Source organism: Dermacentor albipictus, chromosome 10 (genome assembly GCF_038994185.2).
Source record: "Dermacentor albipictus isolate Rhodes 1998 colony chromosome 10, USDA_Dalb.pri_finalv2, whole genome shotgun sequence".
NCBI lineage: Eukaryota > Metazoa > Arthropoda > Arachnida > Ixodida > Ixodidae > Dermacentor > Dermacentor albipictus.
Window position 1 is genome coordinate 86,265,163 of NC_091830.1, and position 27,261 is coordinate 86,292,423.

Sequence of the window (27,261 nt, forward strand, 5' to 3'; positions counted from 1 at the left end):
TTCAACGAGCCTGCCCAATTCGTTGTAAAAACTGGCTTGCATCTGATGCACACACGATTTCCGGAGCGATGACTCCAGACACAGGTTGGCGATGCTTCTTTTCACTACCTTTGATTGGGCCGAATTGTACGGCAGGAGCCCTTTTTGCGCACGAGGAGAGTAAGCCCAACAAATGTGCCCATCTGAAAACTTTACCTGTAAATCTAAAAACTGAAGCAAACCATTAACCGATAGCTCATAAGTAAAACATAGCCCTTTCCCCAGGTTTCTAATATCATCTAAAACACTACTCACTGTAGCTTCATTCGCAACGGGGTACTGCTTGTTTAAAACCGCTAAAATTTGCATGTAACGAAACACTATAAGGACTTTGTATTTAGTAAAATGGTTAAAAAGATCATGTATAGAGCGATCGATAGGTGATAAAAAGATATTACAAAGTATAAGGGCTATGCAAGAGCCAATGCATGTGCCTTTCTTCTGCAGGTATGGTTGCTCGTCAAATAATACAAAATTACTTCGGAAATAAAATTGTAAAAGGACTAAAAAGTTGGAAACAGGGATACCAACGGCGTTTTGGAAAGCCACCGGGCCGCTGTCGTCTATGCAATCTCTAACAGAGGCAAGCAGGTCCGGAGAGGGCACTGAATAAAAGAGGTCTTCTACATCAACGAAAAAAGCATAATCTATGTCGTTCTTTGCATCGAAAAAATGGGCTACTTGCCCTGAACTTCTTGTAAGGAAGGGATAAGTTATTACGAGGATATTCAAACTTCTCTTAACCTTTAGGCGATTTCATTGGGGACAGTGTCTTGTTAAGTTCCTTGTGAACAGTAGTTTATAATTCTTTATAGTTTCCTCTATGTCCAAATGACCTGTTCATTCTTGTGTCGTTCTTTGTAGTTCTACAACCTTTTTTTTTCATATTTGCACGGTGACACATGAACTCAGTCTAAATTACTTGTTATTTCATTCTAGGCGTTGACGGCATTTTGTATCCTCCTGCTTCTTTGTATGTTTCTTCGTTTTTTTTTTCATCTTTTTCCCGATAAATTTTTTGCAATGCCAGCACTTTATGTGGCCAATGCTCCCCATATTTCATAACAAGTAAAATATCATAATGGAAAACTTTGGTGACGTACGCCCAGCAGCACGCCACTTTCTTAGAGGCGCGAATTGCCGGTTATTAGAAACTGTTGGTTAGTTAATCTTAGAACGCATCTCCTAAACAACGTAGATGCATGAAGCAAGCGAAGGCTTGTGACCGCCCATTCAAGTGGTCACAATCCTTCAAGATTTAGAACGCAAAGCGTCGCCACTGACATTCAAGCAGCTATCTGTGTTCAACATTTTATCATTGTATATGCGTCAATAACAGGAAATAGACAGGGCGGAATCACTAAATATGCGCACAGGGTTCATCACCCTCGCACGTGTGCAATTTACGAGACACAGCACAGGTCACCGGCGCATCCGACAACTAAAATATAGCAATTGCTTGTGGCGTAGGAGCACCCTTAAAGCTACTGAATTTTGAAGGGCAGATAGGTTACTTTCAAAAACATTCTGCGATTGCAACTAACGCATGAAAACCTGCAAAGCCAGTTTATTTTATTTTCCGCAACAGTTATTTATGCCATCCAAACGGAAGAAGCATGTCTAAAAATACCCCCCGAACTAGTTTAAAAGAGCATAATATAGCACAGCAGACACTACTCAGACCATCCACTTCAACTCAGGCTGCATACACTCCTCCGCCAAGCTTTCAAAGATGTTTGGTTTTCTCATACTTGTGTGCTTCGGCTTGACATCTTTTTCCAGCGTTCTATCGGCTAGCAGCGGTGAGTAATTTTTCTTAGTGTTTTCAATTGTGTATCCAGCATTGACACCTGTAGGTAGTCGGTAATCATTCTCCCAGCCTTCAGAATGATTATGAGCTGGGTGACTCAGCATATCGGATTACACAACAGTGACGTTTTGTACCTTGATGGATGATTAACAGGCTCGAACGTATGTAAAGATTTTATAGCATACAAGGAAGGTGGTCGTCACCATACTTAATGGCCCTGTATAGTTCAGTCTTATGTACCATGCCACCACTGATGTCTCAGAGCAGCAATGCCAATTCAGTGCGATAAAAATTGAGTTCTTTCTTGTAGCTTTGGCTCTGCATTGTCTGCAAGCCGGCGCTTAATCTTTATTGAAAACGATGTTTGCGCGAAACATAATTGCCCGATCGTCAACCAACGCAACTTAGGCACGGCAAGCTCAGCTTTAGCCGCAAATTTCCAAGAAGCCATTTCCGGTGACAAGTGATAACACAGAGCAAGCACAAACGCTCTTCTTCTTTCTTGAGCATTTATTTATAATGGAAACGTCGGTGAGAATAGCCTGCAAAATTACAATTTCGGAACATGCACGCTGCATTTTTCGTACATTAGTTTTTGTAATGCCTGGTTTCAACCCACTAGCTAAGTTTAATGATGGTGAAGTTAACAATCTTCCTGCAGTGAAAAAATCTCTAGGAAAGAGAGTTTCCATTTGTTGACGCATGATTTTGCTTTTCTTATTTCTTGAATATTTATTTGTTAGGAAAACGTATGTGAGATTAGCCTCCAGGATTACAATTTGGAAAGAAGCCGTTGCGTTCGTCTTAGAATAGTTTTTATGACTATTTTGCACCCGCAGATGAAATTTTGTGATAGTGAAGTTAACTATCTTCCTGCCGCGAAAATATTTGAGGGAAAAAGACATTAGTTTCCATTTATTGCCGAACAGTTTTGCAAACGCTAAACTGTACCAATGTGGAAAGGCAATGATTATTAAAAGTAAAGCTATATAGTCAGGTCTTGCTTAAGAAAGCTTTATAAAACCTCTGTTCATCTCACTAGTGTGTGCAGACCACCCTTGACAACCCCTGATCTATCAGGACTGAGCACTAGAAGTCAATTATTCCCCTCTGGAATGCGATCTTTGTGCAAATGTTATAATGCATGCAATGTATTGATAAAACAATGTTACCTTTCGCGCATTAGTGGAATAAGCACAATCATTAAGGAGTTGCCATGGTGAAAATGGCTCTGCAAGCTTTCGCTCCCCACAGTCACAGCCTACCCCTAAGGTTCCTCCCCAGCAATGGTAAATTTCATTTAGGGCGCAGTTCTTAGGCGCCCGTTCTTGCGGCGAGCGTCGGCGTCGGCGGCGTAACCCAGTGAACGAACACACCGAAAAAATGAGCGCAAACGCGGGGAGCAGCGACCAATGAAAGACGTGAGGAGGAAAGCGGAGAGGAGGGGGCAACGAATCAGTGACGCAGAAAAGGAAGGAGAGTTTAACGAGAGGGCGGCGAGAAAATCGCGCGTTGGCTACGAAATGGCCCCAGCGTAGCACGCGTCGTCTAGGGGGTCTGTTGGCGGCGAGTGCTGTGAATCGCGTCCACACGTCTCCCGCACGCTGGATCTCGTGATCTCCAGATTAGCGAGGCTGTCGCGCCGCACTTCGCTCCATTTGCAACGCGCCGCACTAGACAGATTGTCCCCTCCTGCCAATATATCGCGCAAAGAAAACATGTGTAGAGCTGCGCTCAAACTTAGCATCAGAGAGCATCGTAACTCTCGATTGACAATCGAAACTGACAATTTCGCCACAGGTAAGGATCAAAATTTGTTTCGCGATGAACAGAACGCTGGTTACCAGTGTTTTTTCTGCAGCAAGTTGTACATGCTGTAGGCGTATGTTATTCATGCTGCATAAGATATTTATTGTAGCCAATAATATGTTGAACGTCATTATCACACCTGCGTTGTGGAAACACAAAGCATTTGTCTAATAATTGTTACTAGCTTTATCCACACTGACCCGTTCATTGGTCCCCCAGTCTTTTTTTACTCCTCTTTGTTATATCAGCTTCATTTAAAATGCGTATGCTCAGGGTCCTTGTTATCTTATATCCTCGGGCCTATCAATGAGAAGTAGGTGACAAAAATTTTTTTCACCGAGTCTTCAGATTAATTTTTCGCACCGATTTTCGTCAATGTGTTACTCATTGGTCCTTTAGGCAAATGAAATCAAGAAAAAGCTATTCGTGGATGATCTGTACATAAGGCACTCTGTTCCAGGTTCTTGCAAGGATGTGAATATCCCGGATGTCAGCAACCTGAAAAAGGTATTTACCTGTGTTGACTGTGTATATATTCATATAATCAGCCAAAATAGATGAAAACAAAAGGCCACCAAAGCGCTGCGGCGATATCTGAAAGCTGCCGGATTGAGTCAGCGTCTGTGTTCCGGACAGAGTGACCGAGCGATACCCCTAGTACACTTCCTCTTCTTCTTTGAATCTTTCCGTCCCCTTTTCCTTTTCCCCAGTGTAGGGTAGCCAACCGGGCTCAGTCCTGGTTAACCTCCTTACCTTTCATTTATCCTTTGGTCTCTCTCTCTCCCCCCAAAATGTGCGAAAAGTTAGAGGCACAATTTCCAGTGACATTTCTGTGAACTGCTCGGCTATGACGTGAATATTTTCACAGTCAGAACGTCGTAACTAAGCACAGTATTTAAGCACAGTATATAAGCACATGTCCTAAGAAGCTTCGTGCTTCATTTTCCGCTGAAATGACAAGTCAGGTAGTTGCTATAGTTTCCGAAAACTCCTGTGGAATAATTATTTATAATTTAACAGATCATTCTGGTACTGTGCTTATTCAGGAAATTGTTCAAATGAATAAACATTCTTTTCATTAAGGAAGTACCTAAAGTTGCATTGAACGTACGCGCGAACAACACAGTTTGCCATCCTAATGATGTGGTGTTTGCATCAGCAAAAGCTTACCTGCTCTTTTTCCCCCACTCTCCTCTGGAATTTTTTTAATCCCATTCGCCTTCACTATGCAGAGTAGCATGCCAGCGGTTGTATATGCGCCGGCAGAATTCTATCTTTTTCTAATAAAGAGCCCGTCTTTCTTTCTCTCTCTCTGTCTTTCCCCGTAACGGCATCTTGCGAAGCTTCGCCCAAGCTCCAAACTGCAGCCACCGGGGTATACGCACAGAGGTGCTTATCCCACTTGCATATCTTCTTGTTATGAAATGCCCTGGGTGGACTCCTCTGCAAACAAGTGGCAGTCCACGGTCAGCAGAACACCCCGACGTCAGTCAGTGCCACCAAAACAGAAGGTTCGCCATCCTAGCAAAAGCTGCGTCTAGAAATGTCTTCAGGAAGTTAATACGTTATAGCAGAAAAGGCCAGAGCAGAGGGCACGAAAAGACCATCGGGAATCCCGCAGTGTGGTAACCCAGCTCTTCGAGGATGCATTTCCCTGTCGCTATGGTGGTCCGGTGAGTGAGTCACGCGCGTTGTTGGGCTTCGGCAATCTCCTCGGTGGTGTTATGTACCCACAGCTTGAAGGAATCCTCGGTATGGGTCCTGATAGGTAGCCCGAGAGCCCTTTTGACTACTTTGCAAATGAGAGCGTTGAGCTTGTCTTGCTCCGCCCAGAGCTAGTTGTGCATCTGTACGTGAAGTGTAATGGTATGAAGGCGTTGATCAGCCTGAGGAGATTATTTTCTTTCATTCCACGGAGTCGGTTTGCGGTTCTGCGAACGAGGTGGAAAGCGTTGTCCATGTTTGAGATGATCTTGCAGAGAGTCGTTGCGTTCCCACCGTTGAACTCCACAAATATGCCCAGGACCCTAACGATGTCGACCCTGGGTATCATCCCTGACGGATACTGATTTCGGAGACTGGCTTCCAATCTTTGGGCTGGCCTTCCTTGTCTTTTCTGTAAAGCAGAAGCTCTGGCTTGGTGGGGGAGCGCCGAAGTCCGGTAGGTCGGAGATACTCCTTGATGAATTCCAACGCCCCCTGCATGGCTTCTTCGACTCTGCCCTCGCAGGCACCGCAGCACCAGATGGTGATCTCGTCGGCGTAGATACTGTGCTTGACACCCACGACGCGTGTCACCCTTTCGGAACGACCAATCATACATTTGTTTAATAGTGTGGGGGAGATGAGGGCGCCCTCAGGAGTGCCCCGTCCTCCGAGGGGCACATCTTCGGAGCGGAAGTCTCCAATAAGAAGCTAGGCCTTCCTGTCCGTTAGCAAAGAGCAAAGGTAGGCAAACGAAAACTTGGGTGACTTGAAGAGCGCTCAATAGAGCTAACTCTTCGGGGGACACATGCTCTTTTGTTCTTCTATTATGTATTTTTTCTGCTGATTTCTTGATTGTTGTTCCGACTCTGACATCCTCGTAATTGTGGAATGCTGCAACATGAATACATTTGAACCGCTCATTTAACTGAACCTGTAGCGAGGCGAAATTGCATCATTGGTCCAGTTGAGAGAATCACGCGTTTTCATAATATGTATACTGTGTTGACGAGCATTGCATGGAAGGCGTTTTCTAGCTGTGAAAGCTGGCATCAACACTACGGAAGCAAATACGACAAATGCGTGGCTGCGCCGACTCAGGCACGTTGAACAATAATAGATACAGAATGACTTCTCACGTGAGCTGTTCAGCGTGCTTATTCAGGACGCGTCTTAACGTTAAACAACCAAAAAGCTACGAAATAATTCAGGCGTACTTCCATAGAAGCACTGCCGGATTCGTATAACGTACCTGCAGAAACGTTGAAGGGAGACTTCGGCGTACGTTTAGCCGTAGCCTTTTTTTAAACGTGGTTGAAGCTGTGTTAGTCCCATGGCATGCCATGAACCATCTTAAAAGCTCTCTTTTGATATTTTTTGAACATTCAACAGTTAAAATGTAGGGAGCCTACTGTTTCTTTCCCTGAATTTTTGAAGCTCCACATGAAAGATTAGGCGAGTAGGTTGCTGACGCTAGCAAAACTTTCCTCGAAGAAAGGAAAGGATATGAGGTTACGCAATACGACATAAATAAAACAAATAATTTCATAGCCAATGCATACTTTACGAATTTGGGAATTAGACTACGACAACAGCTCATATTACGCGGTTCTTTTCACAGACAAATCTTCCCGTACACATCGAAAAATCAAGCCGTCTAAGTACATGGCCACATTTCCCCAGGGAAGTTATTCATAAAATATGCGTTGCGTTCATTAGGCCCAATACTTCCTTAGCTTATATGAGAACCTTCACATACTCCAGACACATTTTCGTTGTCAATAATGCTACGATATATGCCGTCATTCTTGTGCACTTCACGTGGAATAAAAATTTGGAATGTTCATCAGCTGCGTTTTCACTCAAAATACCTTTATACTTTTTCGGAAAATATTATTCTCCAAATCCTCATAATTCCATCGGCTGCTGTTCTTGAATGCAGCGAGGGAAACATTAAGAAAATTTAATAGTCCTTTTTAAACTCCAAGACGTAAGCGACCGTACTTACTGCCATTCAGAGCTGTATTTTCCACGTCGACGCTTTTTGCTTTCTGCAGGAAGGTTTTTCCCCCGGCATGAGCTGAACATACAAAGAAAAATAGACATGTAAAACCTCAAGGCAAATTTTTGTCTTCATTATTTTTTGCCTTTATGATAAGAATGCCCCACAGTTTCTAGTTCCCCGCAGGGGCGTCTGCGTAAGCAGGCGTTTGGTGTGTTGCGACACCACGTACCCGAGCACACGAGGGTCGGACCCTCCCGCGTGTAGCCGTGCGCGGCTCAGCCGTGTCTGGGGAAAAGGGGATCCTGGGGGTTGAGCCGATGCCGGGTGTTTGGACCTTTAAGGCCCCCCGGCGGAGGCAACACACCTCTTCGGCCTCGGCTTCACATAGATGGCACCTCCAGACTGACCCACCTGGAGGAAATCGGCAGTCGCCTTTTCCTGTTCTCCTTGCCAATCTTCGTCTTTCTGTCCCACTTTTACATCTTTCCTGTCTTCTCTTCACTTCTTACTACTTCCGTATTTCCTGGCGGCAAGGGTTAACCGTGTGTAATATATCCTGCCTTGGGTATATATATTAGGTTATAGCGGCGATGCATGGCTGGCGTCTGCAGGTAATCTTCCAACCTTGTAGCGTCCCCTTGTTGGGCTCGGTGGTGGGTGGCCACCATCGCCGCCGAATTTCCCAGCTCTATATGGCAAATAACTTTCCTCCGCTACCTGATCGCTCCCTGAAGAGAGGGCGCACCGATGAAACATTCACTTTCTTCATGCAGCCAAAACAATCTTTTCCAAAGTACCACGTTGTACATAGTCAGCACGATAAGAAAATCGTCAGAATGATCTCACCTTTTGTTGTAGCGAAATCTCTCACTGAAGCAATTGGCCCAGGCTATAAAGTAACGAAGATGGGAAGTGGCGATCTTCTTCTCGAACTCCGCGACAAAGTGCAGTATGACAAACTGTCGAAAGTTGTAGCATTTGGGGAAATTCCCGTCTCAGTGGGCCCACACAGATCAATGAACACAGTGCGCGGGGTCGTCTCAGAAGATGACCTCCTCGATCTGAGCGAAAGCGAACTGCTTGAAGGATGGAAAGACCAAAACGTAGTCAAAGTTCAAAGAATACCATTGAGGCGAGATGACAAGCAAATACCTACCAAACACATAATCATTACTTTCGGAACCTGCAACCTACCTGAAACAATAGAAACCGGTTACTGTAAGCTTCGCGTGAGACCGTATATCCCAAATCCACGTCGATGTTTCAAGTGTCAGCGCTTTGGGCATGGGTCACAGAACTGCAGAGGACGTGCTACTTGTGCCAAGTGTAGTTCTTCTGAACACGCTTTGGACATCTGTACATCAACAAACCACTGTGCCAACTGTGAAGGAGACCACCCTGCCTACTCTCGATCATGCCCTACATGGAAAAAAGAGAAACAAATCATAGAACTGAAAGTAAAACTGAACCTATCATTTCCAGAGGCACGTAAGCGTTTCGCACTCCAAAATCAGTCCACTCCTTCCTACACCGATGTGGCGCGCCGTGGGGCAGCGCTACATCTTCAGGCGGCCGCGCAAGTCACACGGAGTGTGACGGCGGTTACGCCATCAGCCCCCCTGGCGGGAGCAGCCACGGCTCTTCCGCCCCCTACGACGAAGGGCCAGCAGACCTCCGAGCCTGCCGGTCCCAGGGCCACTGCTCGCAAAGACAGGCCTGAAAAACCCCCGCGCGTGCCCGCTGAGCGGGCGTCATCCAGCGCCTCTGACGAGGCGATGGATGTAACAAAAACTTCTCCGGCGTCTCAGACGCCGAAGGCACGGCGTTGCTCCCTGGAGCGCGCCAAGGAAAAAGAAATACCCCGCATCAAGGGGCCTGGAAAGGTCCCTTGAACCAACTTAAGTGATATCTCTTGACACACAGCACATAAACACAAACAAGATGGATACACAAATATTACACTGCAATGTGAGAGGCCTGATCCACAACCTCGATGATATCAAAGAACTCTTACACAAATACAATCGAAAGGTGCTGTGTATTCAGGAGACACATCTTAAATCGACACAAACAAACAAAGACGGAGATGATGCTGTTGCATCGTCCGGTGGTGTCGCAATAATAGTCGAGAGAGGGGTTCCTTGTCGGCAACTGCAACTCCAAACTCCTCTTGAGGCAGTGGCATCGAAGCAGTTCTATTCAATAAACTAGTTACCATCACGTCTGTATATATCCCCCCAAGTTATAAACTCTCTAGCGCAAGATTTCAAAGCTTTATTGATGAGCTTCGTCACCCTTACATTGTCGTCGGTGATCTAAACACGTATAGCACACTGTTGGGGGATTCGCGCTGTGATGCGAGAGGACGGCTTATAGAAAACATCCTATTCACTTCAAGTTCCTGCTTGCTTAACAAGAAAAAGCCAACATTTTACAGCCCTACACATAGAACATTTTCTTCGATAGACCTAAGCATAGCGTCTAGTACAATTGTGCCATATCTCCAGTGGGATGTCATTAATAATCCTTATGGCAGTGATAACTTCCCCATCGTACTAAACCTTAAAAAACAAAGTGATTGTCATGCATATTTTCCTCGATGGAAAGTCGACTCAGCCGACTGGACAAAGTTTCGCGAACTAACGCAGCTGCCCTGGAATGATAACTCTGAACTTAGCTTAGATGACGCAGTAGCGTACATAACAGCATTCATTATTGAGGCTGCATCGGTATGCATTTCCCAAACAAATGGTTCGCCCTCGAAACGACGTATCCCATGGTGGAATGAGGAGTGTAGGGAAGCCAGGAAAAAGCAAAACAAGGCTTGGAACCTCCTCCGTAACTCACCAACCACAGAGAATCTGATTAATTTCAAGGCGATCAAGTCGCAAGGTAGAAGAACGTGCCGCCGCGCTAAACGCGAAAGTTGGAAAAACTACATAAACAGCATTAACTCGTATACAGACGAACGAAAAGCCTGGAGCAGGGTTAACAAAATAAAAGGCCGCGAAACTCACCCCTTACCTTTATTAAATACACAAGGAGACACTCTGGAGGATCAGGCAGATTGTCTAGGAGCACGTTTCGAGCACATTTCTAGTGCAGCCCATTACACAGAAACATTCCTAAAATACCAGCGACTAGCAGAACAGCTGCATTTGGGTCGGAAAAGCACATCAAATGAACCATACAATCGTCCATTTAGTATGGCTGACTTCCAGGCCTCACTGAACTGTTGCAACAAGTCCGCTCCAGGAAGTGACAGAATAGTGTATGAGATGATCCGACACTTACACCCTGAAACCCAAGAAACACTACTGTCACTCTTCAATTCCATGTTCTCTGCCGGCTACATTCCTTCTGCCTGGAAAGAAGCAATCGTGATTCCTATCCTCAAAGAGGGCAAGGACCCTTCCTCACGCAACAGTTACAGGCCCATAGCTCTGACTAGTTGTCTATGCAAACTGTTTGAGAAAATGATTAACCGTCGCCTCATCAATTTTCTTGAAAGCAACAAGATACTTGATCCATTTCAGTGCGGTTTTCGGGAGGGTAGATCCACAACAGATCACCTTGTCCGCATCGAGACAAATATCCGAGATGCCTTTGTCCACAAACAATTTTTTCTATCAGTATTTTTAGACATGGAAAAGGCATACGACACAACCTGGCGCTATGGAATCCTCCGTGACCTGTCTGAAATGGGAGTTCGAGGCAACTTGCTGAACGTGATTCAGAGTTACCTCTCCAATCGCACATTCCGTGTTAGAGTTGGTAACGTCTTGTCTCGTCCATTTACGCAAGAGGCTGGTGTTCCACTAGGTGGTGTGCTGAGCTGCACTCTTTTTATTGTCAAAATGAACGCTATCCGGACTGCCATACCACATACTATGTTTTATTCCGTATGTGTGGATGACATCCAGATAGGTTTCATATCATGTAACTTAAGTATTTGCGAGCGACAAGTACAGCTTTGCATAAATAAATTATCTAAGTGGGCGGACCAGAACGGTTTCAAACTAAACCCACAAAATAGTACATGCGTCCTATTTTCTAACAAGAGAGGCATAATGGCGGACCCCGCAATAGATCTAAATGGAGAACGGCTATCTGTGAGCCATGAACACAAATTTCTAGGAATCCTTTTAGATAGTAAGCTAACTTTTGTACCACACTTGAAGTATCTGAAATCAAAGTGCCTCAAGTCTATGAACTTGCCGAAGCTCTTGTCACGTACATCTTGGGGAAGCGACAGGCGGTGCCTTTTAAAGCTCTACAAAAGTCTAATATTAACTCGCCTTGACTACGGAGCAATAGTCTTCAATTCTGCTGCACCTAGTGCTCTGAAAATGCTTGATCCTATTCACCACTTAGGTATCCGCCTTGCTACAGGCACCTTTAGGACTAGCCCTGTGCAAAGCCTCTACGTCGAATCAAACGAATGGTCATTGCACTACCAAAGGACATATTTAACTTTCTCCTACGCCCTGAAACTTAGCTCAGATGTTAAACATCCTTGAAATTCCACTATCTGCGACTTGTCCACTGCTAGGCTGTTTCGTAACCGCCCGGCCACTAGGCCTCCTCTGTCCCTCCGGTTGGAAGCACTCTCAGAAAACACAGGGGTCCCTCTTTTACACAATGTCCTAATGCCTCCTACAATGCTTCCACCGCCTTGGTAGTGGCAGACTATAAGATGTGACATCTCCTTCTTAGAAATATCGAAACAAGCACCTGAGGCTCACATACAATCGCATTTTCTAGAACTTAAAGAGAAGTATTCCTGTGACGAATATTACACTGATGCTTCAAAGTCTCCTGCTGGCGTTGCTTACGCAGCTCTCGGACCCTCATTTTCAACATCTGGGCCACTAAACCCACACACCAGTATCTTTACGGCAGAAGCATACGGTATACTTTCGGCGATTAAACACATAAGGCGCAGAAATGTCGCTAAGGGTGCTGTCTTTACAGACTCACTAAGTGTCGTGAGAGCCCTGATTAGCTTACGAAAGCATAAGAATCCCGTTTTGAAAAAGCTGTATAGTTTGTTGTGCTCCGCATATATCTGCAACCAAGTGATTATCCTATGCTGGGTACCTGGTCATAAAGGTATAAAAGGCAACGTAGCTGCTGACGAAAACGCTACGTCAGTGAGTTTTAGCGACACAGATGGAAACATCCCCATTCCTGCCACAGACCTAAAGCCCTTTCTGCGCCGTAAATTGAGGAAACATTGGCAAACAGAGTGGGATACACAAACATTGAATAAGTTACATATTATAAAACCAAGATTGCGGAATTGGATAAGTGAAAAAACAGCACGGTACAAAGAAGTACTTCTTTGCCGATTAAGAATAGGACTCACTTACAGCACTCACTCCTACCTCTTGACTGGCGGGGACCCTCCTACTTGTAGTAGGTGCGGCGATGGCCTGACAGTCATCCATGTTCTTATCCAGTGCCCTGCAATAGAAACGGAGAGGAAAAAGTATTTCCCTTCTGCATATCGCGAAAATATACCTCTCCACCCTGCATTTTTTCTTAGTGACGAACCGTTTTTCAAACTGCAAGCAGTCTTAGATTTTTTAGACGAAACTGACATCCTGAAAATCATTTGGCCAGGCAATTTTTAGCACGTGACTAACAGCCCTGCATTGAAGGGCTATCTTAAAACTCTGGTGTCAGTGTTGTTTTATTGCACAATGTATTAACGACCACCCATTGACATAGCCCGCATCACTGCCTAGTCACCGTCATTATTTTAGCAACTATATATCCTACGCCACTTACAGCTACAAATTTTAGGCCCTTTTACAGCCGTATCACATCTACCATGATGAGTTCATTGTGCATGTCATCCACAATACATCGTCAACATTACCACCTGTCATGGCGCTCTTTGGCCAAACCTGGCCCTTGCGCCATAAAACACCACACATCATCATCATCACAGTTTCTAGTTACGGAGTGCATTTCACACACTGTGATTACATCAACAATGCTCCTAAGCTCCGCACATCCAAAAACCGTGTGGGGAATGATACAGTGCAAGTTCTGCAATCGTCCGGGCCTAACCTAAGAAAAAAAATGCGATTTTTTTATGATTAAGACGTAAATATTGCAAGAAGAGGACCGAAACAGGATTTTGGTACACTTCAGGCAAGCAGCGGGTTAGAGCAGTCTCCCAACATTTAGCGAGTGGGAGCTACATTGTGCCGGAAAGTTTCGACAATAAGCAATAACTTTAAGTTTTTAAGAGGCACGACTACTAGAGTATGAAGAACGCCGGTGTTAACTATGAACTTCTGTCAAGTTGCCAAGGCCTACGGATTTCCCTAGAATAACCGTTCTGTTGATAGCTACTGTACATGTCTTACATGTCTTCCTGTAATCTCGCTACTATCGCTAGATTTTACATTGTTGCTCAACCTACTAGCTCAATGTAGCACACTCACGAATGACCTTGAAGGCAAGTTTTGAGATCGTCTAACGTAGTGTTTATTTGGTTTTGTGGCAGCAGAACTGCTTGACGAACAAGACAGCAAGGAAACCTTCGTCCTGCCCACTCTTTCGTTCGTTTGTGGCACTGGTCTTGAGTCAAGGAGTCAATGTTTAATTTTCTTACCCTAAAGGACGTGTTTATAGTGGACACAACTTTACATAACCTCACAGTGTTTCCGATATGCGCTCGTCTAGGAGTTTATACTAAGCAGCAAACATTCTTCATTATTCAAATCATGTGGCTGCATCTCAGAAGTTAAATATAATTTGTAAACTATGCTATTGAGTCGAAGCACTCAACTCCATAAAAAACAGTGTGCTAAACTTCAATATGTGTTCTGCTCTACACTTCTTGAAAAGAAATTTACTATCGCATTAATTCAATTGGGCTTTTTCAAACAATTGAACAAACCGTTCGCAATACACTAATTGCTTATTGTTGCTTTTTTTTACAGTGTCTCACCCAAACTACCTGCAGCGCCTCACAGGCAAGTGCATGTACTTTCTGCATATCCTCTTTGATTTCTGTATATCCATTGATTCATGATACTTATCTTTCTAAAGCCGCACTGTGGCTCTGACAGCCATCTTAGTGGAAGTGTACGGCATAATTTGAACACATGGGTGTCTTCAATGTTAATCTAAATGAAAATAGCCGAACATTTACGCGTTTTGTCCCAATTAAAACCCAGTCGCTTCAGCTGGGTGATTCGGGATCTTTAGCTGAGCAGTATTACGTCGCAACCGCACAGCTCCCGAGGCAGCTCTTTTGTGAGACTCTAAAAGGCAGTCAATGAAACAATAAAATTCATGCTCGGGCATTACTTGGAGTGATGATACATTCTCCTTAAAATATTGCAAGTGATTTTGACAGGAGGTTTTGGAAATGCTTCAGTAGTAAAATAATCTTCCGCCCCGAACTGGGGCATAAAGTGTCATGTGATTATATCTTTATTTCACGAATACGTAACGTCATTTCTTCATGACGTATTCTAACGAGCAGGCAGGTGTAACATTGGGTAATTTTAGAGAGCAATTTGCCTCTCTGATAAGTACGAATCGGGCATGCCAACCTGTGCCCTTACTGGCGCTATGAGCTTTTAGTACACCTCGCATTACCGTGTAACAGTAATGCAGAGGGGAATAAAAACAAGTTGGATAGCAAGAATAACAACTTACATGCGCTGATGTCTTTACCTTCAACGACATGATGTGTCAGCTCCAACATATATTTACCTTTATAACTTGGGTATACACCATAATTTCTAGGGGCCTCTTTACCTGACTCATGTAGATTCCCTTGGGCACCCCTTCAAAACGTGCACCACTCTGATGAATCATAAATGTCTGTATACTTGTACTAAAACTAAATCGGTGTTGGCAATAAGGTCACCCTATTGTATTGGTTGCAAAACGACAGAAAGCCTACAGGTTCCCATGTCCAAAAACCAACACTATTTAGGCCCACTGTCATTAAGATTGTAAAATATAAATTGGAATTACCAAAACTAAATAAAAATGATGATTTGAACATCATGTGCCATGTGGTGGCAGCTATAAGAAACAAAGCTTTTAAGCACTGTGTCATAAAGGAGCCAGCCTGTGATATTGGAGCCCACTTCCGCAAACCAAACCATTATGTTGACCTCGCTTTATGATTTTGGGGAGTCAAATCTTGTGCCGCCTCCTGTAAGTGCTTTTTAACGCACTGTGGCGTGCTCGACAACTTTTCTCAGGCGAAAAAAAAATATATTTGACGTGCTAAAAAAATTCCGAAAACCTAACTTCGACTTATATTTTGTTTAGGATTCATTTGAGTAGCCTGTTGCTTTCGCAAAGTGCTTGAAGCCGATATTGAAATTGTCAGGAATAATTACTAGCATCAAAAATAATTTTCTTAGGATTCACATTGTGCTCGTTGTCTAAGCTTGAGCTGTCCTTGAAGAGCAACGTTGCTGTATTGTGGTTACACAAGATGCCTAAATTAACACATTTTCTTTTGTCTACATTTTGTTCTAGGACCCTATTGATGCTGTGAAGCCTGTCGTCACGGTAAGATGCGCTGAGTTTTCATAAAAGCACTTATTTTCCAACACGAGTGTTTTATCGTTTCATATGCAACGGCTCTCTACCTTTGCTTACACTAAAAGTATGAAGCGCAAACGCAAGACATGTCACCTGGTTAACAGTCCCGCAATATTTTCACGGGCTTCTGTTCAACGTGTCGTTATCACAGCGTAATAACCTTTAGCGAGAATTGATGCAGTGGTTCAAAATTAGATTATTAAGTACGTGATGCTTACTTAAGCTCTTTTCTGCAGAAATGTTATTTCAGCAGTTTTGCTCCGCCTATGGAATATACGTTGTAAGCAAAAGTAGGGGCGGAGAAATCCCTAGTTCATGAGATAATGGGCTCTGGTATGCGCAATTACTGGTTTTTTTCCTGATAGGCATTTTGTTTCGACGATATTGCGCAATAACTGCAATACGGAGGGCGAGCAAGTAAACTTCTGGCGGCGAACTTTACATTTCAGTGCGTGTATGAAGCCCTGAAGGAACAGAGCACGGCTACTGACGTGGTGGTCGCATATGGCGATGTCATTTATGCCCTCGTCAGTGCAACAAAGAACAAGGACAGCTCCGCTCGTAAGTTGTTCAAAGTGTGAAAATTTCTCTTATTTTTAGCAGCTGCTGTAGGAAAGCCGCTTTAGGTCATACTAGAAAGAAGCAATAGACGAATGTGGTCAAGAAGAAACGATGCAAAAATTCAGTAAAGTTCATTGGAAAAAAACGTTCATTCACGAATGTGCGTTGAAATGATGTTTGTTTACTGTGGTGGTCACACCTTCTGAGGAAGGCCTCTCGTGCACGCGTTGTGCTTCGACAAGAGAACTAAAGAAAGAATACAAGCTTAATGTGTTATTTTCCTTGTCAGCTGCGGTTTCTTAGGACTGACAGTGGAACAGTGCTACATGTATTTATCTTCTAATTGACGTTTCCTATGGCCTTGAATAAATATACAAACGTCTTCGTTTCATGATCACTGACATAGTAAAATCGTAGCGTTGTCATAAGGACACCTTTTATTTAATGTTTCTATTATTCCCTGGTTTGAACGCATGCAGTACAACAGCGCGTTCAGCTTGGGCAGTGCCAGATGACCAAACCCACCGGAGTTTTCCTGTCCCGGAGAATTCCAACTTGCGAACCGCCGCCCACGAAGGTGGCTCAGCGCGCTCATTACTTTCGTCTTTACTGGAGTGCACCGGTTCAAATCAGCCACGCTGCATTTTCGCTTAAGGAATCTATTATCGCTCTCCAGGTTCTTTTTTTTTCTTGTTTCTTAACAAGCGACACCATCTTTTCCGTTCATTTATTCCGAATAAAAACTAGTTGCTAAACTCGTGCGAGCCCAGCTCAGCAATTTATTACACCTATCGCTACTATCCGAAATGATAATTTGCTACCTAATTTAAAAGCAGGACGAACCGTTGTTTATGGTACATATATTTTCTGCAGTGGCCAAGGACTTCAAGAACTCCGTTGACCAGACTAAGCCTGGCACCGTCAAGCTGACTCGCTGCACTCACGGAACCTTCTCCGTTTCGTTGCCTAGTAACGTCGTTGGCAAGGTAAGGCGACCAATTACTAGCTGCGCCGGTAGCTTTCGAGATGAGCTTCAAGAAAATTTACGTATGGCAAAACGCTATCGGTCAGATGCATTTCCGATAAATCATCCATTTTCTGTTATGTTCTCTTCTACTCGCTGAATTTTTCTGTTTCTTCCGAAGCGCTGTAAATACATCATTCATAAGGTAATTTGCAATATTGGTAATATTTCCACTGTTCAAAATAAAATTCATCGGAATCCCCCAGTCTGTCCAGTGTCTCAATATTTTATTTCTGTCATAATTTTTGAACCGTTTGACTTTTCCTGGCAGCTGTTGGCGTTTCACTGGGCTACGACTTCAAGCCACTCGTAATAAACCGGTGGCACCCCCCTGAAACAAGTTAGATGCCGGAGTGTGTAAATCCTATGTCTTAGACTTCCCAACGTAGCTTTAAATACTGCACAGAGAATTCAATTCGAAGTTCGAATTTCTTTTTCGACCTTCTTCGCGTGTCGACGCTTATCGTACTTACGGCATTCCGTGACATGCGTCTCAACACGGTCACCTTACACCTGCAGCTTTCTGAATTGGTTCAACAACAGGCGACGTTTCTCAACAGCCATCATGAACAAAAGAAACCAGCAACTTGTTCTGGGCACAATTTCGGCTAATTTCTACTGCTCCCTTGTTTTGTAAAGAAACATTACACTTCTTGCAGCAATCTGCATACACTGGTAGGACACGTGAGGCAGCTGAAATTACAGTTTACACTTCATGCCATGTAAAAAGCGCCATGTGAAATGCTTTGACAGGCCAGAACAAGCATGGGCTTCATACCTTGTTGACACATGATCAAAGCAAACAAAACACGAACACAGTGACCTCTAGGAGACAGGACAAGTTCACATCTTTTGTTTTCTCCGGTGCTTCATGGTGATTTTGTAATCTCTTGTGTTGTATTTCCTCTGCAGTGCTCCAGCGACTTCGGCACCGACTGCCAGAAATCAAGCGTAAGTTCACAAGTTCCATACGCACCAGATGTTATCCGAAACTTCCCGGACCGATGTTGTTACGTAAAAACTAACAAGGCTGCGTGCTTGTGCAATTATATGCAGCTAAACGCATATCGCATGACCGGATGTATAGAGTAGCAGGATGATAGAATTGTTCATTCGACAGAGGGCACGCTAGAGTGATAAGGTGTCAGAAACCGCCTGCGTTTGGAGAAATGAATGAAAAAAGTGAGCAGTGCGTTTGCGGGATATTTTGCGCGAAGTTTGAGAACTTGGCCACTGGAAATCTTTCGTCAGGTATATGGTGAGGCTGTGATTGCGCGCAGTCACTGTTTTGAGTGGAATTATCGGTTCTAGGGTGGTGAAATCGCAGCGGAAGTTAGGGAATGTCCGGGAAGGCCATGAACCACTACAACACCAGATAATGTTGCGAAAACTCCAGGACTGATTCAAGGGAAACGCCACCGAACAATTCATGAACTGCGTCAATAGGTTCCAGTCGGTTACGCGCAGTGCCAAGAAATTTTCGCTTATGGGCTGGTTCAGTGATGCGGTGTTTATCCGCACCGTATCAGCGCGAAGTTCACTCCCAGAGTTCTGACGATGACCACGAGCAACGGCTCATTCATGCATGCATGGAGCTTCGCGCCACTGCACGGGGAGACGCAAATTCTATGAACAGCGTCATCACGGCTTATGAATCGTGGGTTTACGTGTACAAACCCAAAACGAAGCAGCAACCTTCCCACTAGAAGAGCCGGAAATCACCGAGACCAAAAAAAGCAAGAAAATGTGAACTGCTACCTAAACTACGTTCATCGTTTTCTTTGATGCCAAAGGGGTAGTCCGCCGGCAATTTGTTCCCAAAGGGCACACTGTTAATTCATGTATGTACTGTAACAGTCTGCGTCGCCTTCGAAACGATATTTGCCAGAAATTACCTGAACATGGGCGCAACAAGAGCGGCTTTTTGCATCATGACTACGCGCTCAGTGGTACTTCCTTCAAGCCCACCAATGCTTGTCAAAGAACACCGTCTAAATCCTACTCAATTCTCCCTTCGTGCTCAGACTGGCCCCGTGCTACTTCGCCTTGTTTACGGAAATGATGTCGAACCTCAAAGCGGGTCGCTTTCACACCTTGAACATCATTCAAATGGAAGCGCTGACGTTCCTAAACGGCTTCACAGACAGTGATATGAAAATGTGTTCTGATTCAAGTAAACCTGGTCGAACAGATGAATTTTGTTCCACGGCGACTACTTCCAAGGGCACTAAGCCTAGACACGGTACGATAACAATAAACAGTTCTGTGCACCTAGACTGGGAAGTTTCGGATACCACCTCATACAAGTGTTCACTTGCTTTTTTAGTCGTATATGTAGAAAAGGTCGCTTGTTTTACTCTCAACCATTTATTACCCCGAATTTCAATTTCTTAAAATTGGTCTCAACATTATGAATCATACCGAGCATAAAGCAAGAGGAAACTTAGAAAAAAACATTTGTTGTGTGGCGATGAGCGACCACGTAGACCGGTAAAGTCTCGGGCTCTCGCAAGAGAGGAAGAACCGACGGAGTGTCAGTTCTTCCTCTCCTGCGAGAGCCTGAGACTTTACCGGTCTATGTGGTCGCTCGTCGCCACAGTTGTTTATATAAAATTTCGAGACGACTAGCTATAGAGAAATTAAAATGGGCATGAAAGCAACTTGTTGCAGGTAGGAGCGAAAACCATAACGCATGCCGAGGTTGCGGCATGCGTTATGCATTGTGACTATCACCAGCTTCAAAATGTTTCCGTCCACTTTCATTTTATTTACATTGTTTTTTTTTACATTTCATCTAAATATATAATTTCCTCAATGCTTTTCCTTGGATTTATTAGTCTTGGCTTCTCATTGTTGTGACTTGCAGAAATGAGATCTCAGAACGTACTTTCTTGCCATACTTCTCGTTTTATAAAACGTGGCTCTGCTACTGTACGTTGGATATTGTAGAAAATTTTCTTGATGGCCTTAAAACGGCTGCGTCCTCTCACCACCATGTTATACTACAGCCCCAGAACAGCATTTGCTTTAGAGCCTCTTGTCCTGAAGAACTGTACTGAAGAGCCACAAAAGTGAGCCCCATTTGCGCATGTCAGAGTGCTCTCTGGCAACCTCACGCGAAGCGGCTTTCTTCGAAAGCAAAAATAGCGTTTCGCACTGCGGCTTCCTTCAAGAAAAAAAAATTATCACCTTGCACTATGTGTGCAAGCGCATGCCTGACCGGTCATTTCCCCGTTTCATGCCACATCTTCTGGCATCGCTCTCCTCTTCGGCTTTTCACTGGCCTGCACGTACTTTATTATGATAACGTGAACGTTGAGAAAACCTACCGGGTTTCCTTAGCGTGGACCTGTAAAAGAAGAATTTCTCTTAGTTCTAGCAACACTAAAATTTTAGCAGGATGACTTGTTGTTGGGCTACTCGACGTTTACTTAACGGCATATTGTAGTGCAAAACCATTAGTACCTATGACGATAGCTCTTTGTCTCTGTGGCTGCGCCTTCGCGCTACAATAAGTTGTGAGCCAAAACTTAGACATCTGTTTATTTGCATATCAACGCACGTGAATGCGAAATTCCCTAAATGCTTTAGGCAAGCGCGCTTTATCATAGCCACTTTGCTGTTTCTCGTAGTGCAGTGTTCTATCACATAAATATCTTAGTCACCCGGTAGGGACTAGATAATCCCTTATGTTCACTCACTGATCTTTTCTTTTTCTCTTCTTGCAGACCGCTCTTGTGTCTCCGCTTGTAAAGTATGTTTTGGTAAGTATGCACCAAGTTCATTCGATCCATGAGTTAAACTGGTCCAAGAACAGAGTTTGCCACTCCATGGTAATCACAAACATGTGTGGACCAGGCAACCTATAATGATGGGAATATTTGCATCTCAGAGGCCATGGTTACCACAACAAGGTTGATCATTGTGACAACCGGATTACTATTGTCTTGAAAAGACTTCAAACAGGGCCGCGCTAGACCTGCTCTCCCTAACGCGAAACCGGTTTTCTCATGACCAAAGAGCATGAGACTGTTGCAAAGAAACTTTTCTTGCGGCAACATAAAATTTTTCATTCCTTATGAGTATGTTTATGCCTAAAATATCGCGCAATTTATTGTCGCAACACCGCAAATTTCTCTCACTTTTTTCCATATTCATTGAGTTGGAGAGTCCAGCCTCAGTATAGGTTTGCAATAGCTTCTGCGTGAACGCTTGAAGACCTGCTCCTTTGAGTGCGCCTGGAGCAGGAAGACTTAAAGGAACCCCTCCTTCCTCAAAGAAGTTGTCAATGATGTAGATTGGGGAAGGGCCGCAATTGCCTCAGAACAAGCGACGAGCGCCGAGGCCAACAGCGTGTAAGAAACACTTAACAAAGTTACGCTATGTGTGCAAGTAGCTTTCTTTAATACTTCTTCCGGCGCAAAGAGTGGCAACATCGCCAAACCGAAAAACACGTACATAAAAGGCAATTGAGTTGTTTAAGGGAACTCTCACTCACTCCAGAAGTCTTAGGTGTCTCTTCTGCCACTGCCCGAAATCTGTCGAACACTTGGCAAGTGCCCTTCTATATATGGTGCAATTATTTAATGTACATGACACTTTTCACAGTATGCTTCACTATATCCGAGCTTTGGGCAGAGATCTTCGCTTTTCCTTTGAAATCATTTTTAACGCATCATTCTAACGCACTCATAAGACCTGATGCTAACATAGTTCTTATTCAGAAAGGCAGACCACGAACCTACTCCTTCTTGGTCCATTACGTACCCTGTTATTGAAGCTCCAACACGGAGCATGTGAAAAGTTACGCGAGCTACAAAAAAAAAAACAAATTCATGCAGAGACTGCTCTAGGAGTTAGTTACTGTCTAAGTATGCGTAAGCATTATGGCGCTTGCTCATCTCCACGCAGACTGGTGTCATTAACAACATTATGAAACTTCATTCGACCTGTATAAACGACAGCGCTGCGGCGACACGGACTGCAGCGGATGGAGGCGGCCGATGCACTGATGACCTTCCGATCATTATAAGCTAGTATCGCTCTTTCGCGCATTATCCATCCTCGTCGTAACATTATCACCCATGAGCAGCCGTTCTCGGGAGGCGGTCCCGTACGCCCAAGGCCTCCTAGATAGCACAAGACCTGTGCAGTTCAATCCATGACCTTATGCTACCTTGCCCGACTGCCATAAAATCTAATGGGGATGCTCGCTAGTAAGATGCGGTGATTTTGACGTCACCGCTTTCTTCACACAGCACTTGACAGTGGACCATTCCGTCCCAGTATCATGACGTCATAAAAGAGAGTGCACAGGCCTGCAATCTAGGGGGCGTCGGTATGGCAGGGCTGCATGGCCCCCTACTAGAAAGTAACCTGTAACGGGCCCAACGAGTGCGGCGAGTGCTGATTGCTTCATGAATGCTGTGTAACCGATGCTTAGTTGATGTTGAAGTGAGAGGCTGCACGAAGGTGAATTCGCTCCCTGCTGCGGGCTCTATCTTGAAAACAATCGTCTTACAGGACGGACAGACGTACGGTTTTGCTCGTTGGATAAGGATAGAAACGCTTACGGTTGTCAAAATTACGAAATACTAAGATAAGCTGCGCAAACACGTTTTTACGGCATTTCTGCTGCTTGTAAGTTCGTTAAAAACACTTCAATTTCGATTCAGACTTGCTTTCTGTGCTATTTTCTGCACAGACTCAATTTTGCCTAAGGCAGTAATTCATTCTCAATGACGGGGTAGTGTCAATGCTCTAATGAAAAGTTCAAATAGGTGTTCGGCAACAGCGGCTGCACTCCTACCTTAAGAACGTTTCTTTGTTGGTGCGAAACAACGAAGGAGGCGTTTATCTTTTAACCTCGTATTTAGCATACGTCCCTGTCGTCTATCGTCCGAGCAGCTTAGAAAGTCGTATGTAAAGATGTGGGAGTTTGTGACAAGCACAGTACTTGATCGTGCAGTTCTCGCCGGTACATGCACATAAACAGGAGAAATGAACTAGACAAACGTAAAGAAGTAGAAAAAGAATTACTTGAAATACTAAACAATGACACATTCACTATATAGTTATTTGTCATCTGCACTGAAGTGAAAGAAACTGCATCTGAGCATTAAGGAATATTACTTGTTAATGTTATTGTGATTCTGATAACGTAGCTTACAATGTACCTAAATATTTCCGGCAGTTCTTCTATATTTTAAACATTATTTACCAATATTAATATCCTGCATGATATTGCACTCGTAGTGGCGTAGTGGCTTTGGCGTTGCGCTGTTAAGCCCAAGGCTGTGGGATTGATTCCTAGAAGAGGCGGCCACATGTTGCTGGAGGCTACATTCAAAGTTAAAAAAGAAACGCTGTTCACCCTGCATTACCTGCACGTTAAAGGCACAGACAACCGATTAGAACACGAATCTGCGTAACCTCGCTGATGGAATGATTCACTGTCATAGTGGCTAAAACGAGCCATGTTTTTCTCAATCAACAAGGATTTATATGTTTTACTCGTCACTAAATGTCGCGAAATATGACCTGTGGCTCCCTCTCCGCAAAAGCATGAAGCTGCATAAGAGGGCGAGCCCGCGATCGCCTACTAGTTTAGGTGCTTACTGGTCTTTTTATTAGTATTGAAATGCAGCATACATTTTATTATTATAACTTTTTCCTGACTTACAATGGGCAGCTAGGCCATTCATGTGTAGTGAGCAGAAAATTTGGCATGGATTATTTGGCATGGATGAGCCAGCCATGACGTCGGCTTCTACTTGGGGAACAAATGCCGTACAGATATAAGAAATGTCTCTACAACAACACGAACTTATTGCACCAGCTTCTTGATTTTAAAAGTGGATGAAAAGGTCAAAATGTAGGTGGTTAACCACAGTTACACTCCCTCCTGTGAAAGGAGAACGATGGGTGGCTTTCACAATTTGCGAGCCGGGCTATCGACATCGCTCTCACTTCTCAGCGTTGCTCGAGGAGGAACTCTTACTTTTTGAGAGGCTGCTCTGATCGAAAAATTCCGCTTACTTAATATCCACACGCTTTTGGAAGCCTCCGCTACAGACGTAAACACTACCGAAGGTGAGCTTTGCGTTGCACTATAAAAAACTAGGTTGTTAAGAACCGCTTGTCAGGTTCTTTAAAGAACACGAGGTGGTCAAAGTTAATCCACAGTCTCCACCTACGAGGTCCATCATAATCATATCGGGGTTTTGCCTCGTCAAACACCAGACGTTTCTTTTTGTATATTACTCGGCAAGTAGATCCAGGTATACGAGAGTTTCTTTTTTTCTCAGTGGGCAAATTCTGTAGTCGTGTCGCATGTAACATGGCGCTCCGCTCAGTATATTATACTGCAAGCAATGTAACCTATTTTTGTTAGCTGTTTTACATCAGACATGCAACCAAACAAAGAGATCACAAGCATTTTTCACGTTCGAAGGGGCTTTACCTGAAACCGTATGCTCTAATGCTACTTCCTTCTTGTTCCTCAGTGCCTGGTGAATAACGCCCTGCCCAACGCCTCTCAAGACAAGGTTGTCGAACTCGTGTGCGACCTCGTAAAACGCACCGACGTTTCTTCCATGGGCGGATCGTACCTTGCTACCGCCGTCAAGGACATCAACCAGGTCCTTTGTGAGTCATATGCTGACAGCCAAGCAGCATTCAACTGCTTGCTGTCAACTGAACGTGATATTGCTGCTTTGGCGCAAAACTCTTTCACTCCTGCCTTTAGAGATTAATTTTAAGCTCCCGAGATAATATTATAGCTATGGGACGTAATCGCACTTCAAGGTCATTTTTGATGTCGACTGCTATGTTCCGAATGTGAAAATCAATGTTAAAATTTAAATACCACGGTTAATTGTCAAAAGGTGCGTCTCCGTGTTTTGTAACGAAAACAACTTTCTCATCATGTCTGCTATGAAAAAACGGCATTTAAGGGCCTAAGCGACGATATGAAGATGAAACTACGTACAGTACATTACTATGTTGCTGCAGCGTGTGGCATTTGCACGCAGTCTCAGTGATTTCGAAGCGCACCTCAAGGTTGCTTTCCGGCGTATGGAAAGACACCGAGATCTAGCCCAATTTAGTGTCAAATTTCTCGAAAGCAGATGACAAGAGTATGAGTAAACCACTTAGTAAGTAAACCACTTAGTAAACACTTACACACGCACTGCAGTTCATACTCAGAAGGAATATTTTGCATAATCACTTTCGAGTGAATTTTGAGAAATAAAAGTTCAAGGCTATGTGCAATGTATTGCACAAAGGGTCTTAGCAGGTTGAATCAACGAATCAATCAAGCCAATCGAACAAAGCTTTATTTCAGTTTTCAATACAGTGTGCAGTACAAACTACGGGTAAGAGAATAACCAATCTCCACGAACGCTTGACAAGGCTCTCGAATGCATTTAACAACATTGACAGTCGTGACAGGAGAAATTGAGATTTCGCCTGTTTTCATGCCAGCTTTTTCTTTCAGCCATTGGGAAAATTTGGAAATCACTTTAGGGCAGTTGAGGCGAAAGGTAGAAAGGTCTTTTTGAACATACCAAGCGTAGCACCTCCGTGGCCCGTTGGTACTGTGTAGGCCTATATCTATATTATTGGTTGTTGTTTTCTTCTTGTTTATTCCTGTCGATACTTATTGACGAAAGAGGCAGCAATAAATGAGTGCCACAGGGTTTCCTCCCCTATACAGCGGAGGCAGCAGCGACAGTAACAGTCGACGAAATATCCCTGTGCACATAGCCATAGTGGCAAACCAAACTTTGGCATGGTTGAACCCTATAAGATACATAAAAATCGCCGATATAAACAGAACTCGGCAAAAAAAACTAATACAAAATGTATATGAAATGAAACATTGTAACCGGCTCATGAGTATGGCTACATTAACGGCGCTGTTGGAAGCGCTTGATTCGTCGCGTGTTTTAGGCAAGTTTCCGTTGCAGGAACTCGGGTAGTCATACAAATAGAGTACAGACGCTTCTTCGGTACTTCACTCTGTTTATCCAGGAGGCATAAAATTGCATTCTTGTCAAACTGATAGAGCGAATGCCTCCTAAAGGAAAAGCGAGTTCAAACAGCTCAATAACTACGTCCCGTCGTCTAGTTTGAGCGCGTCAGCACTTTAAGCACAGGACGTTTAAACATTTTCAGCAATCATTTATTGATTTATTGTTCAAGTGCACTTCTTACCGGATCACAACTGCACAATAAAAAGGGTCATTGATTCAATAGCCGCATGAGGCTTCTTGGCAGTCCTCTGCTGCCATTAAATTGCCACATGTCTGCCTGAGCAAAAGCCACAGTGGCGGCAGTGATGAAACACAACGGAAAATACCTCAAAAGCCGGAAAAATATATGCAGCCATACTCCTAAAAAGCTGACTTCCTCTGTGGCCCAAACAATAGTCCAACCAATATTTGGAGGTATAAAAATTGTAAAATTTCCGTTTGAGGGACATTGAAGAGTTCTTTTTAGAACGCTGGAGTATTGTAGTTTGACTCCTTCATTCTGCCATGGCTTCATACTTTGTGAAGAGCATAAGCTGGCTGAAACCAATCTTTGCAGAAAAAACACATATAGCTTTGTTTTATTTACAGGTTCGTGAAAACCTGCCCTGTGTGCACTGGGATTTCCAGCCACAAGAAACGTGCCTTATTAATTTCAATAAAGCCTTCTGTGGTGAATTTCTAA

At 44.0% G+C, this 27,261-nt stretch overlaps 1 protein-coding gene across 3 annotated transcripts; it reads left to right on the forward strand.

Annotated features, from left to right (window-relative positions):
* On the forward strand, positions 1 to 27,261 carry LOC139050450 (uncharacterized). Of its 3 annotated transcripts, none has more exons than XM_070526843.1 (10): positions 1 to 84; positions 4,119 to 4,165; positions 14,327 to 14,359; positions 15,891 to 15,923; positions 16,406 to 16,517; positions 17,391 to 17,503; positions 18,454 to 18,492; positions 21,270 to 21,305; positions 25,047 to 25,188; positions 27,168 to 27,261. In XM_070526843.1, exons 1-10 carry the CDS (start codon positions 69 to 71, stop codon positions 27,173 to 27,175), a joined length of 579 nt encoding a protein of 192 aa, XP_070382944.1. In that variant the 5' UTR covers positions 1 to 68; the 3' UTR covers positions 27,176 to 27,261. The 3 variants fall into 3 exon arrangements, with proteins under 3 accessions (XP_070382944.1, XP_070382943.1, XP_070382942.1); XM_070526842.1 differs by lacking the exon at positions 1 to 84 and adding an exon at positions 1,725 to 1,841; XM_070526841.1 differs by lacking the exon at positions 1 to 84 and adding an exon at positions 3,522 to 3,649.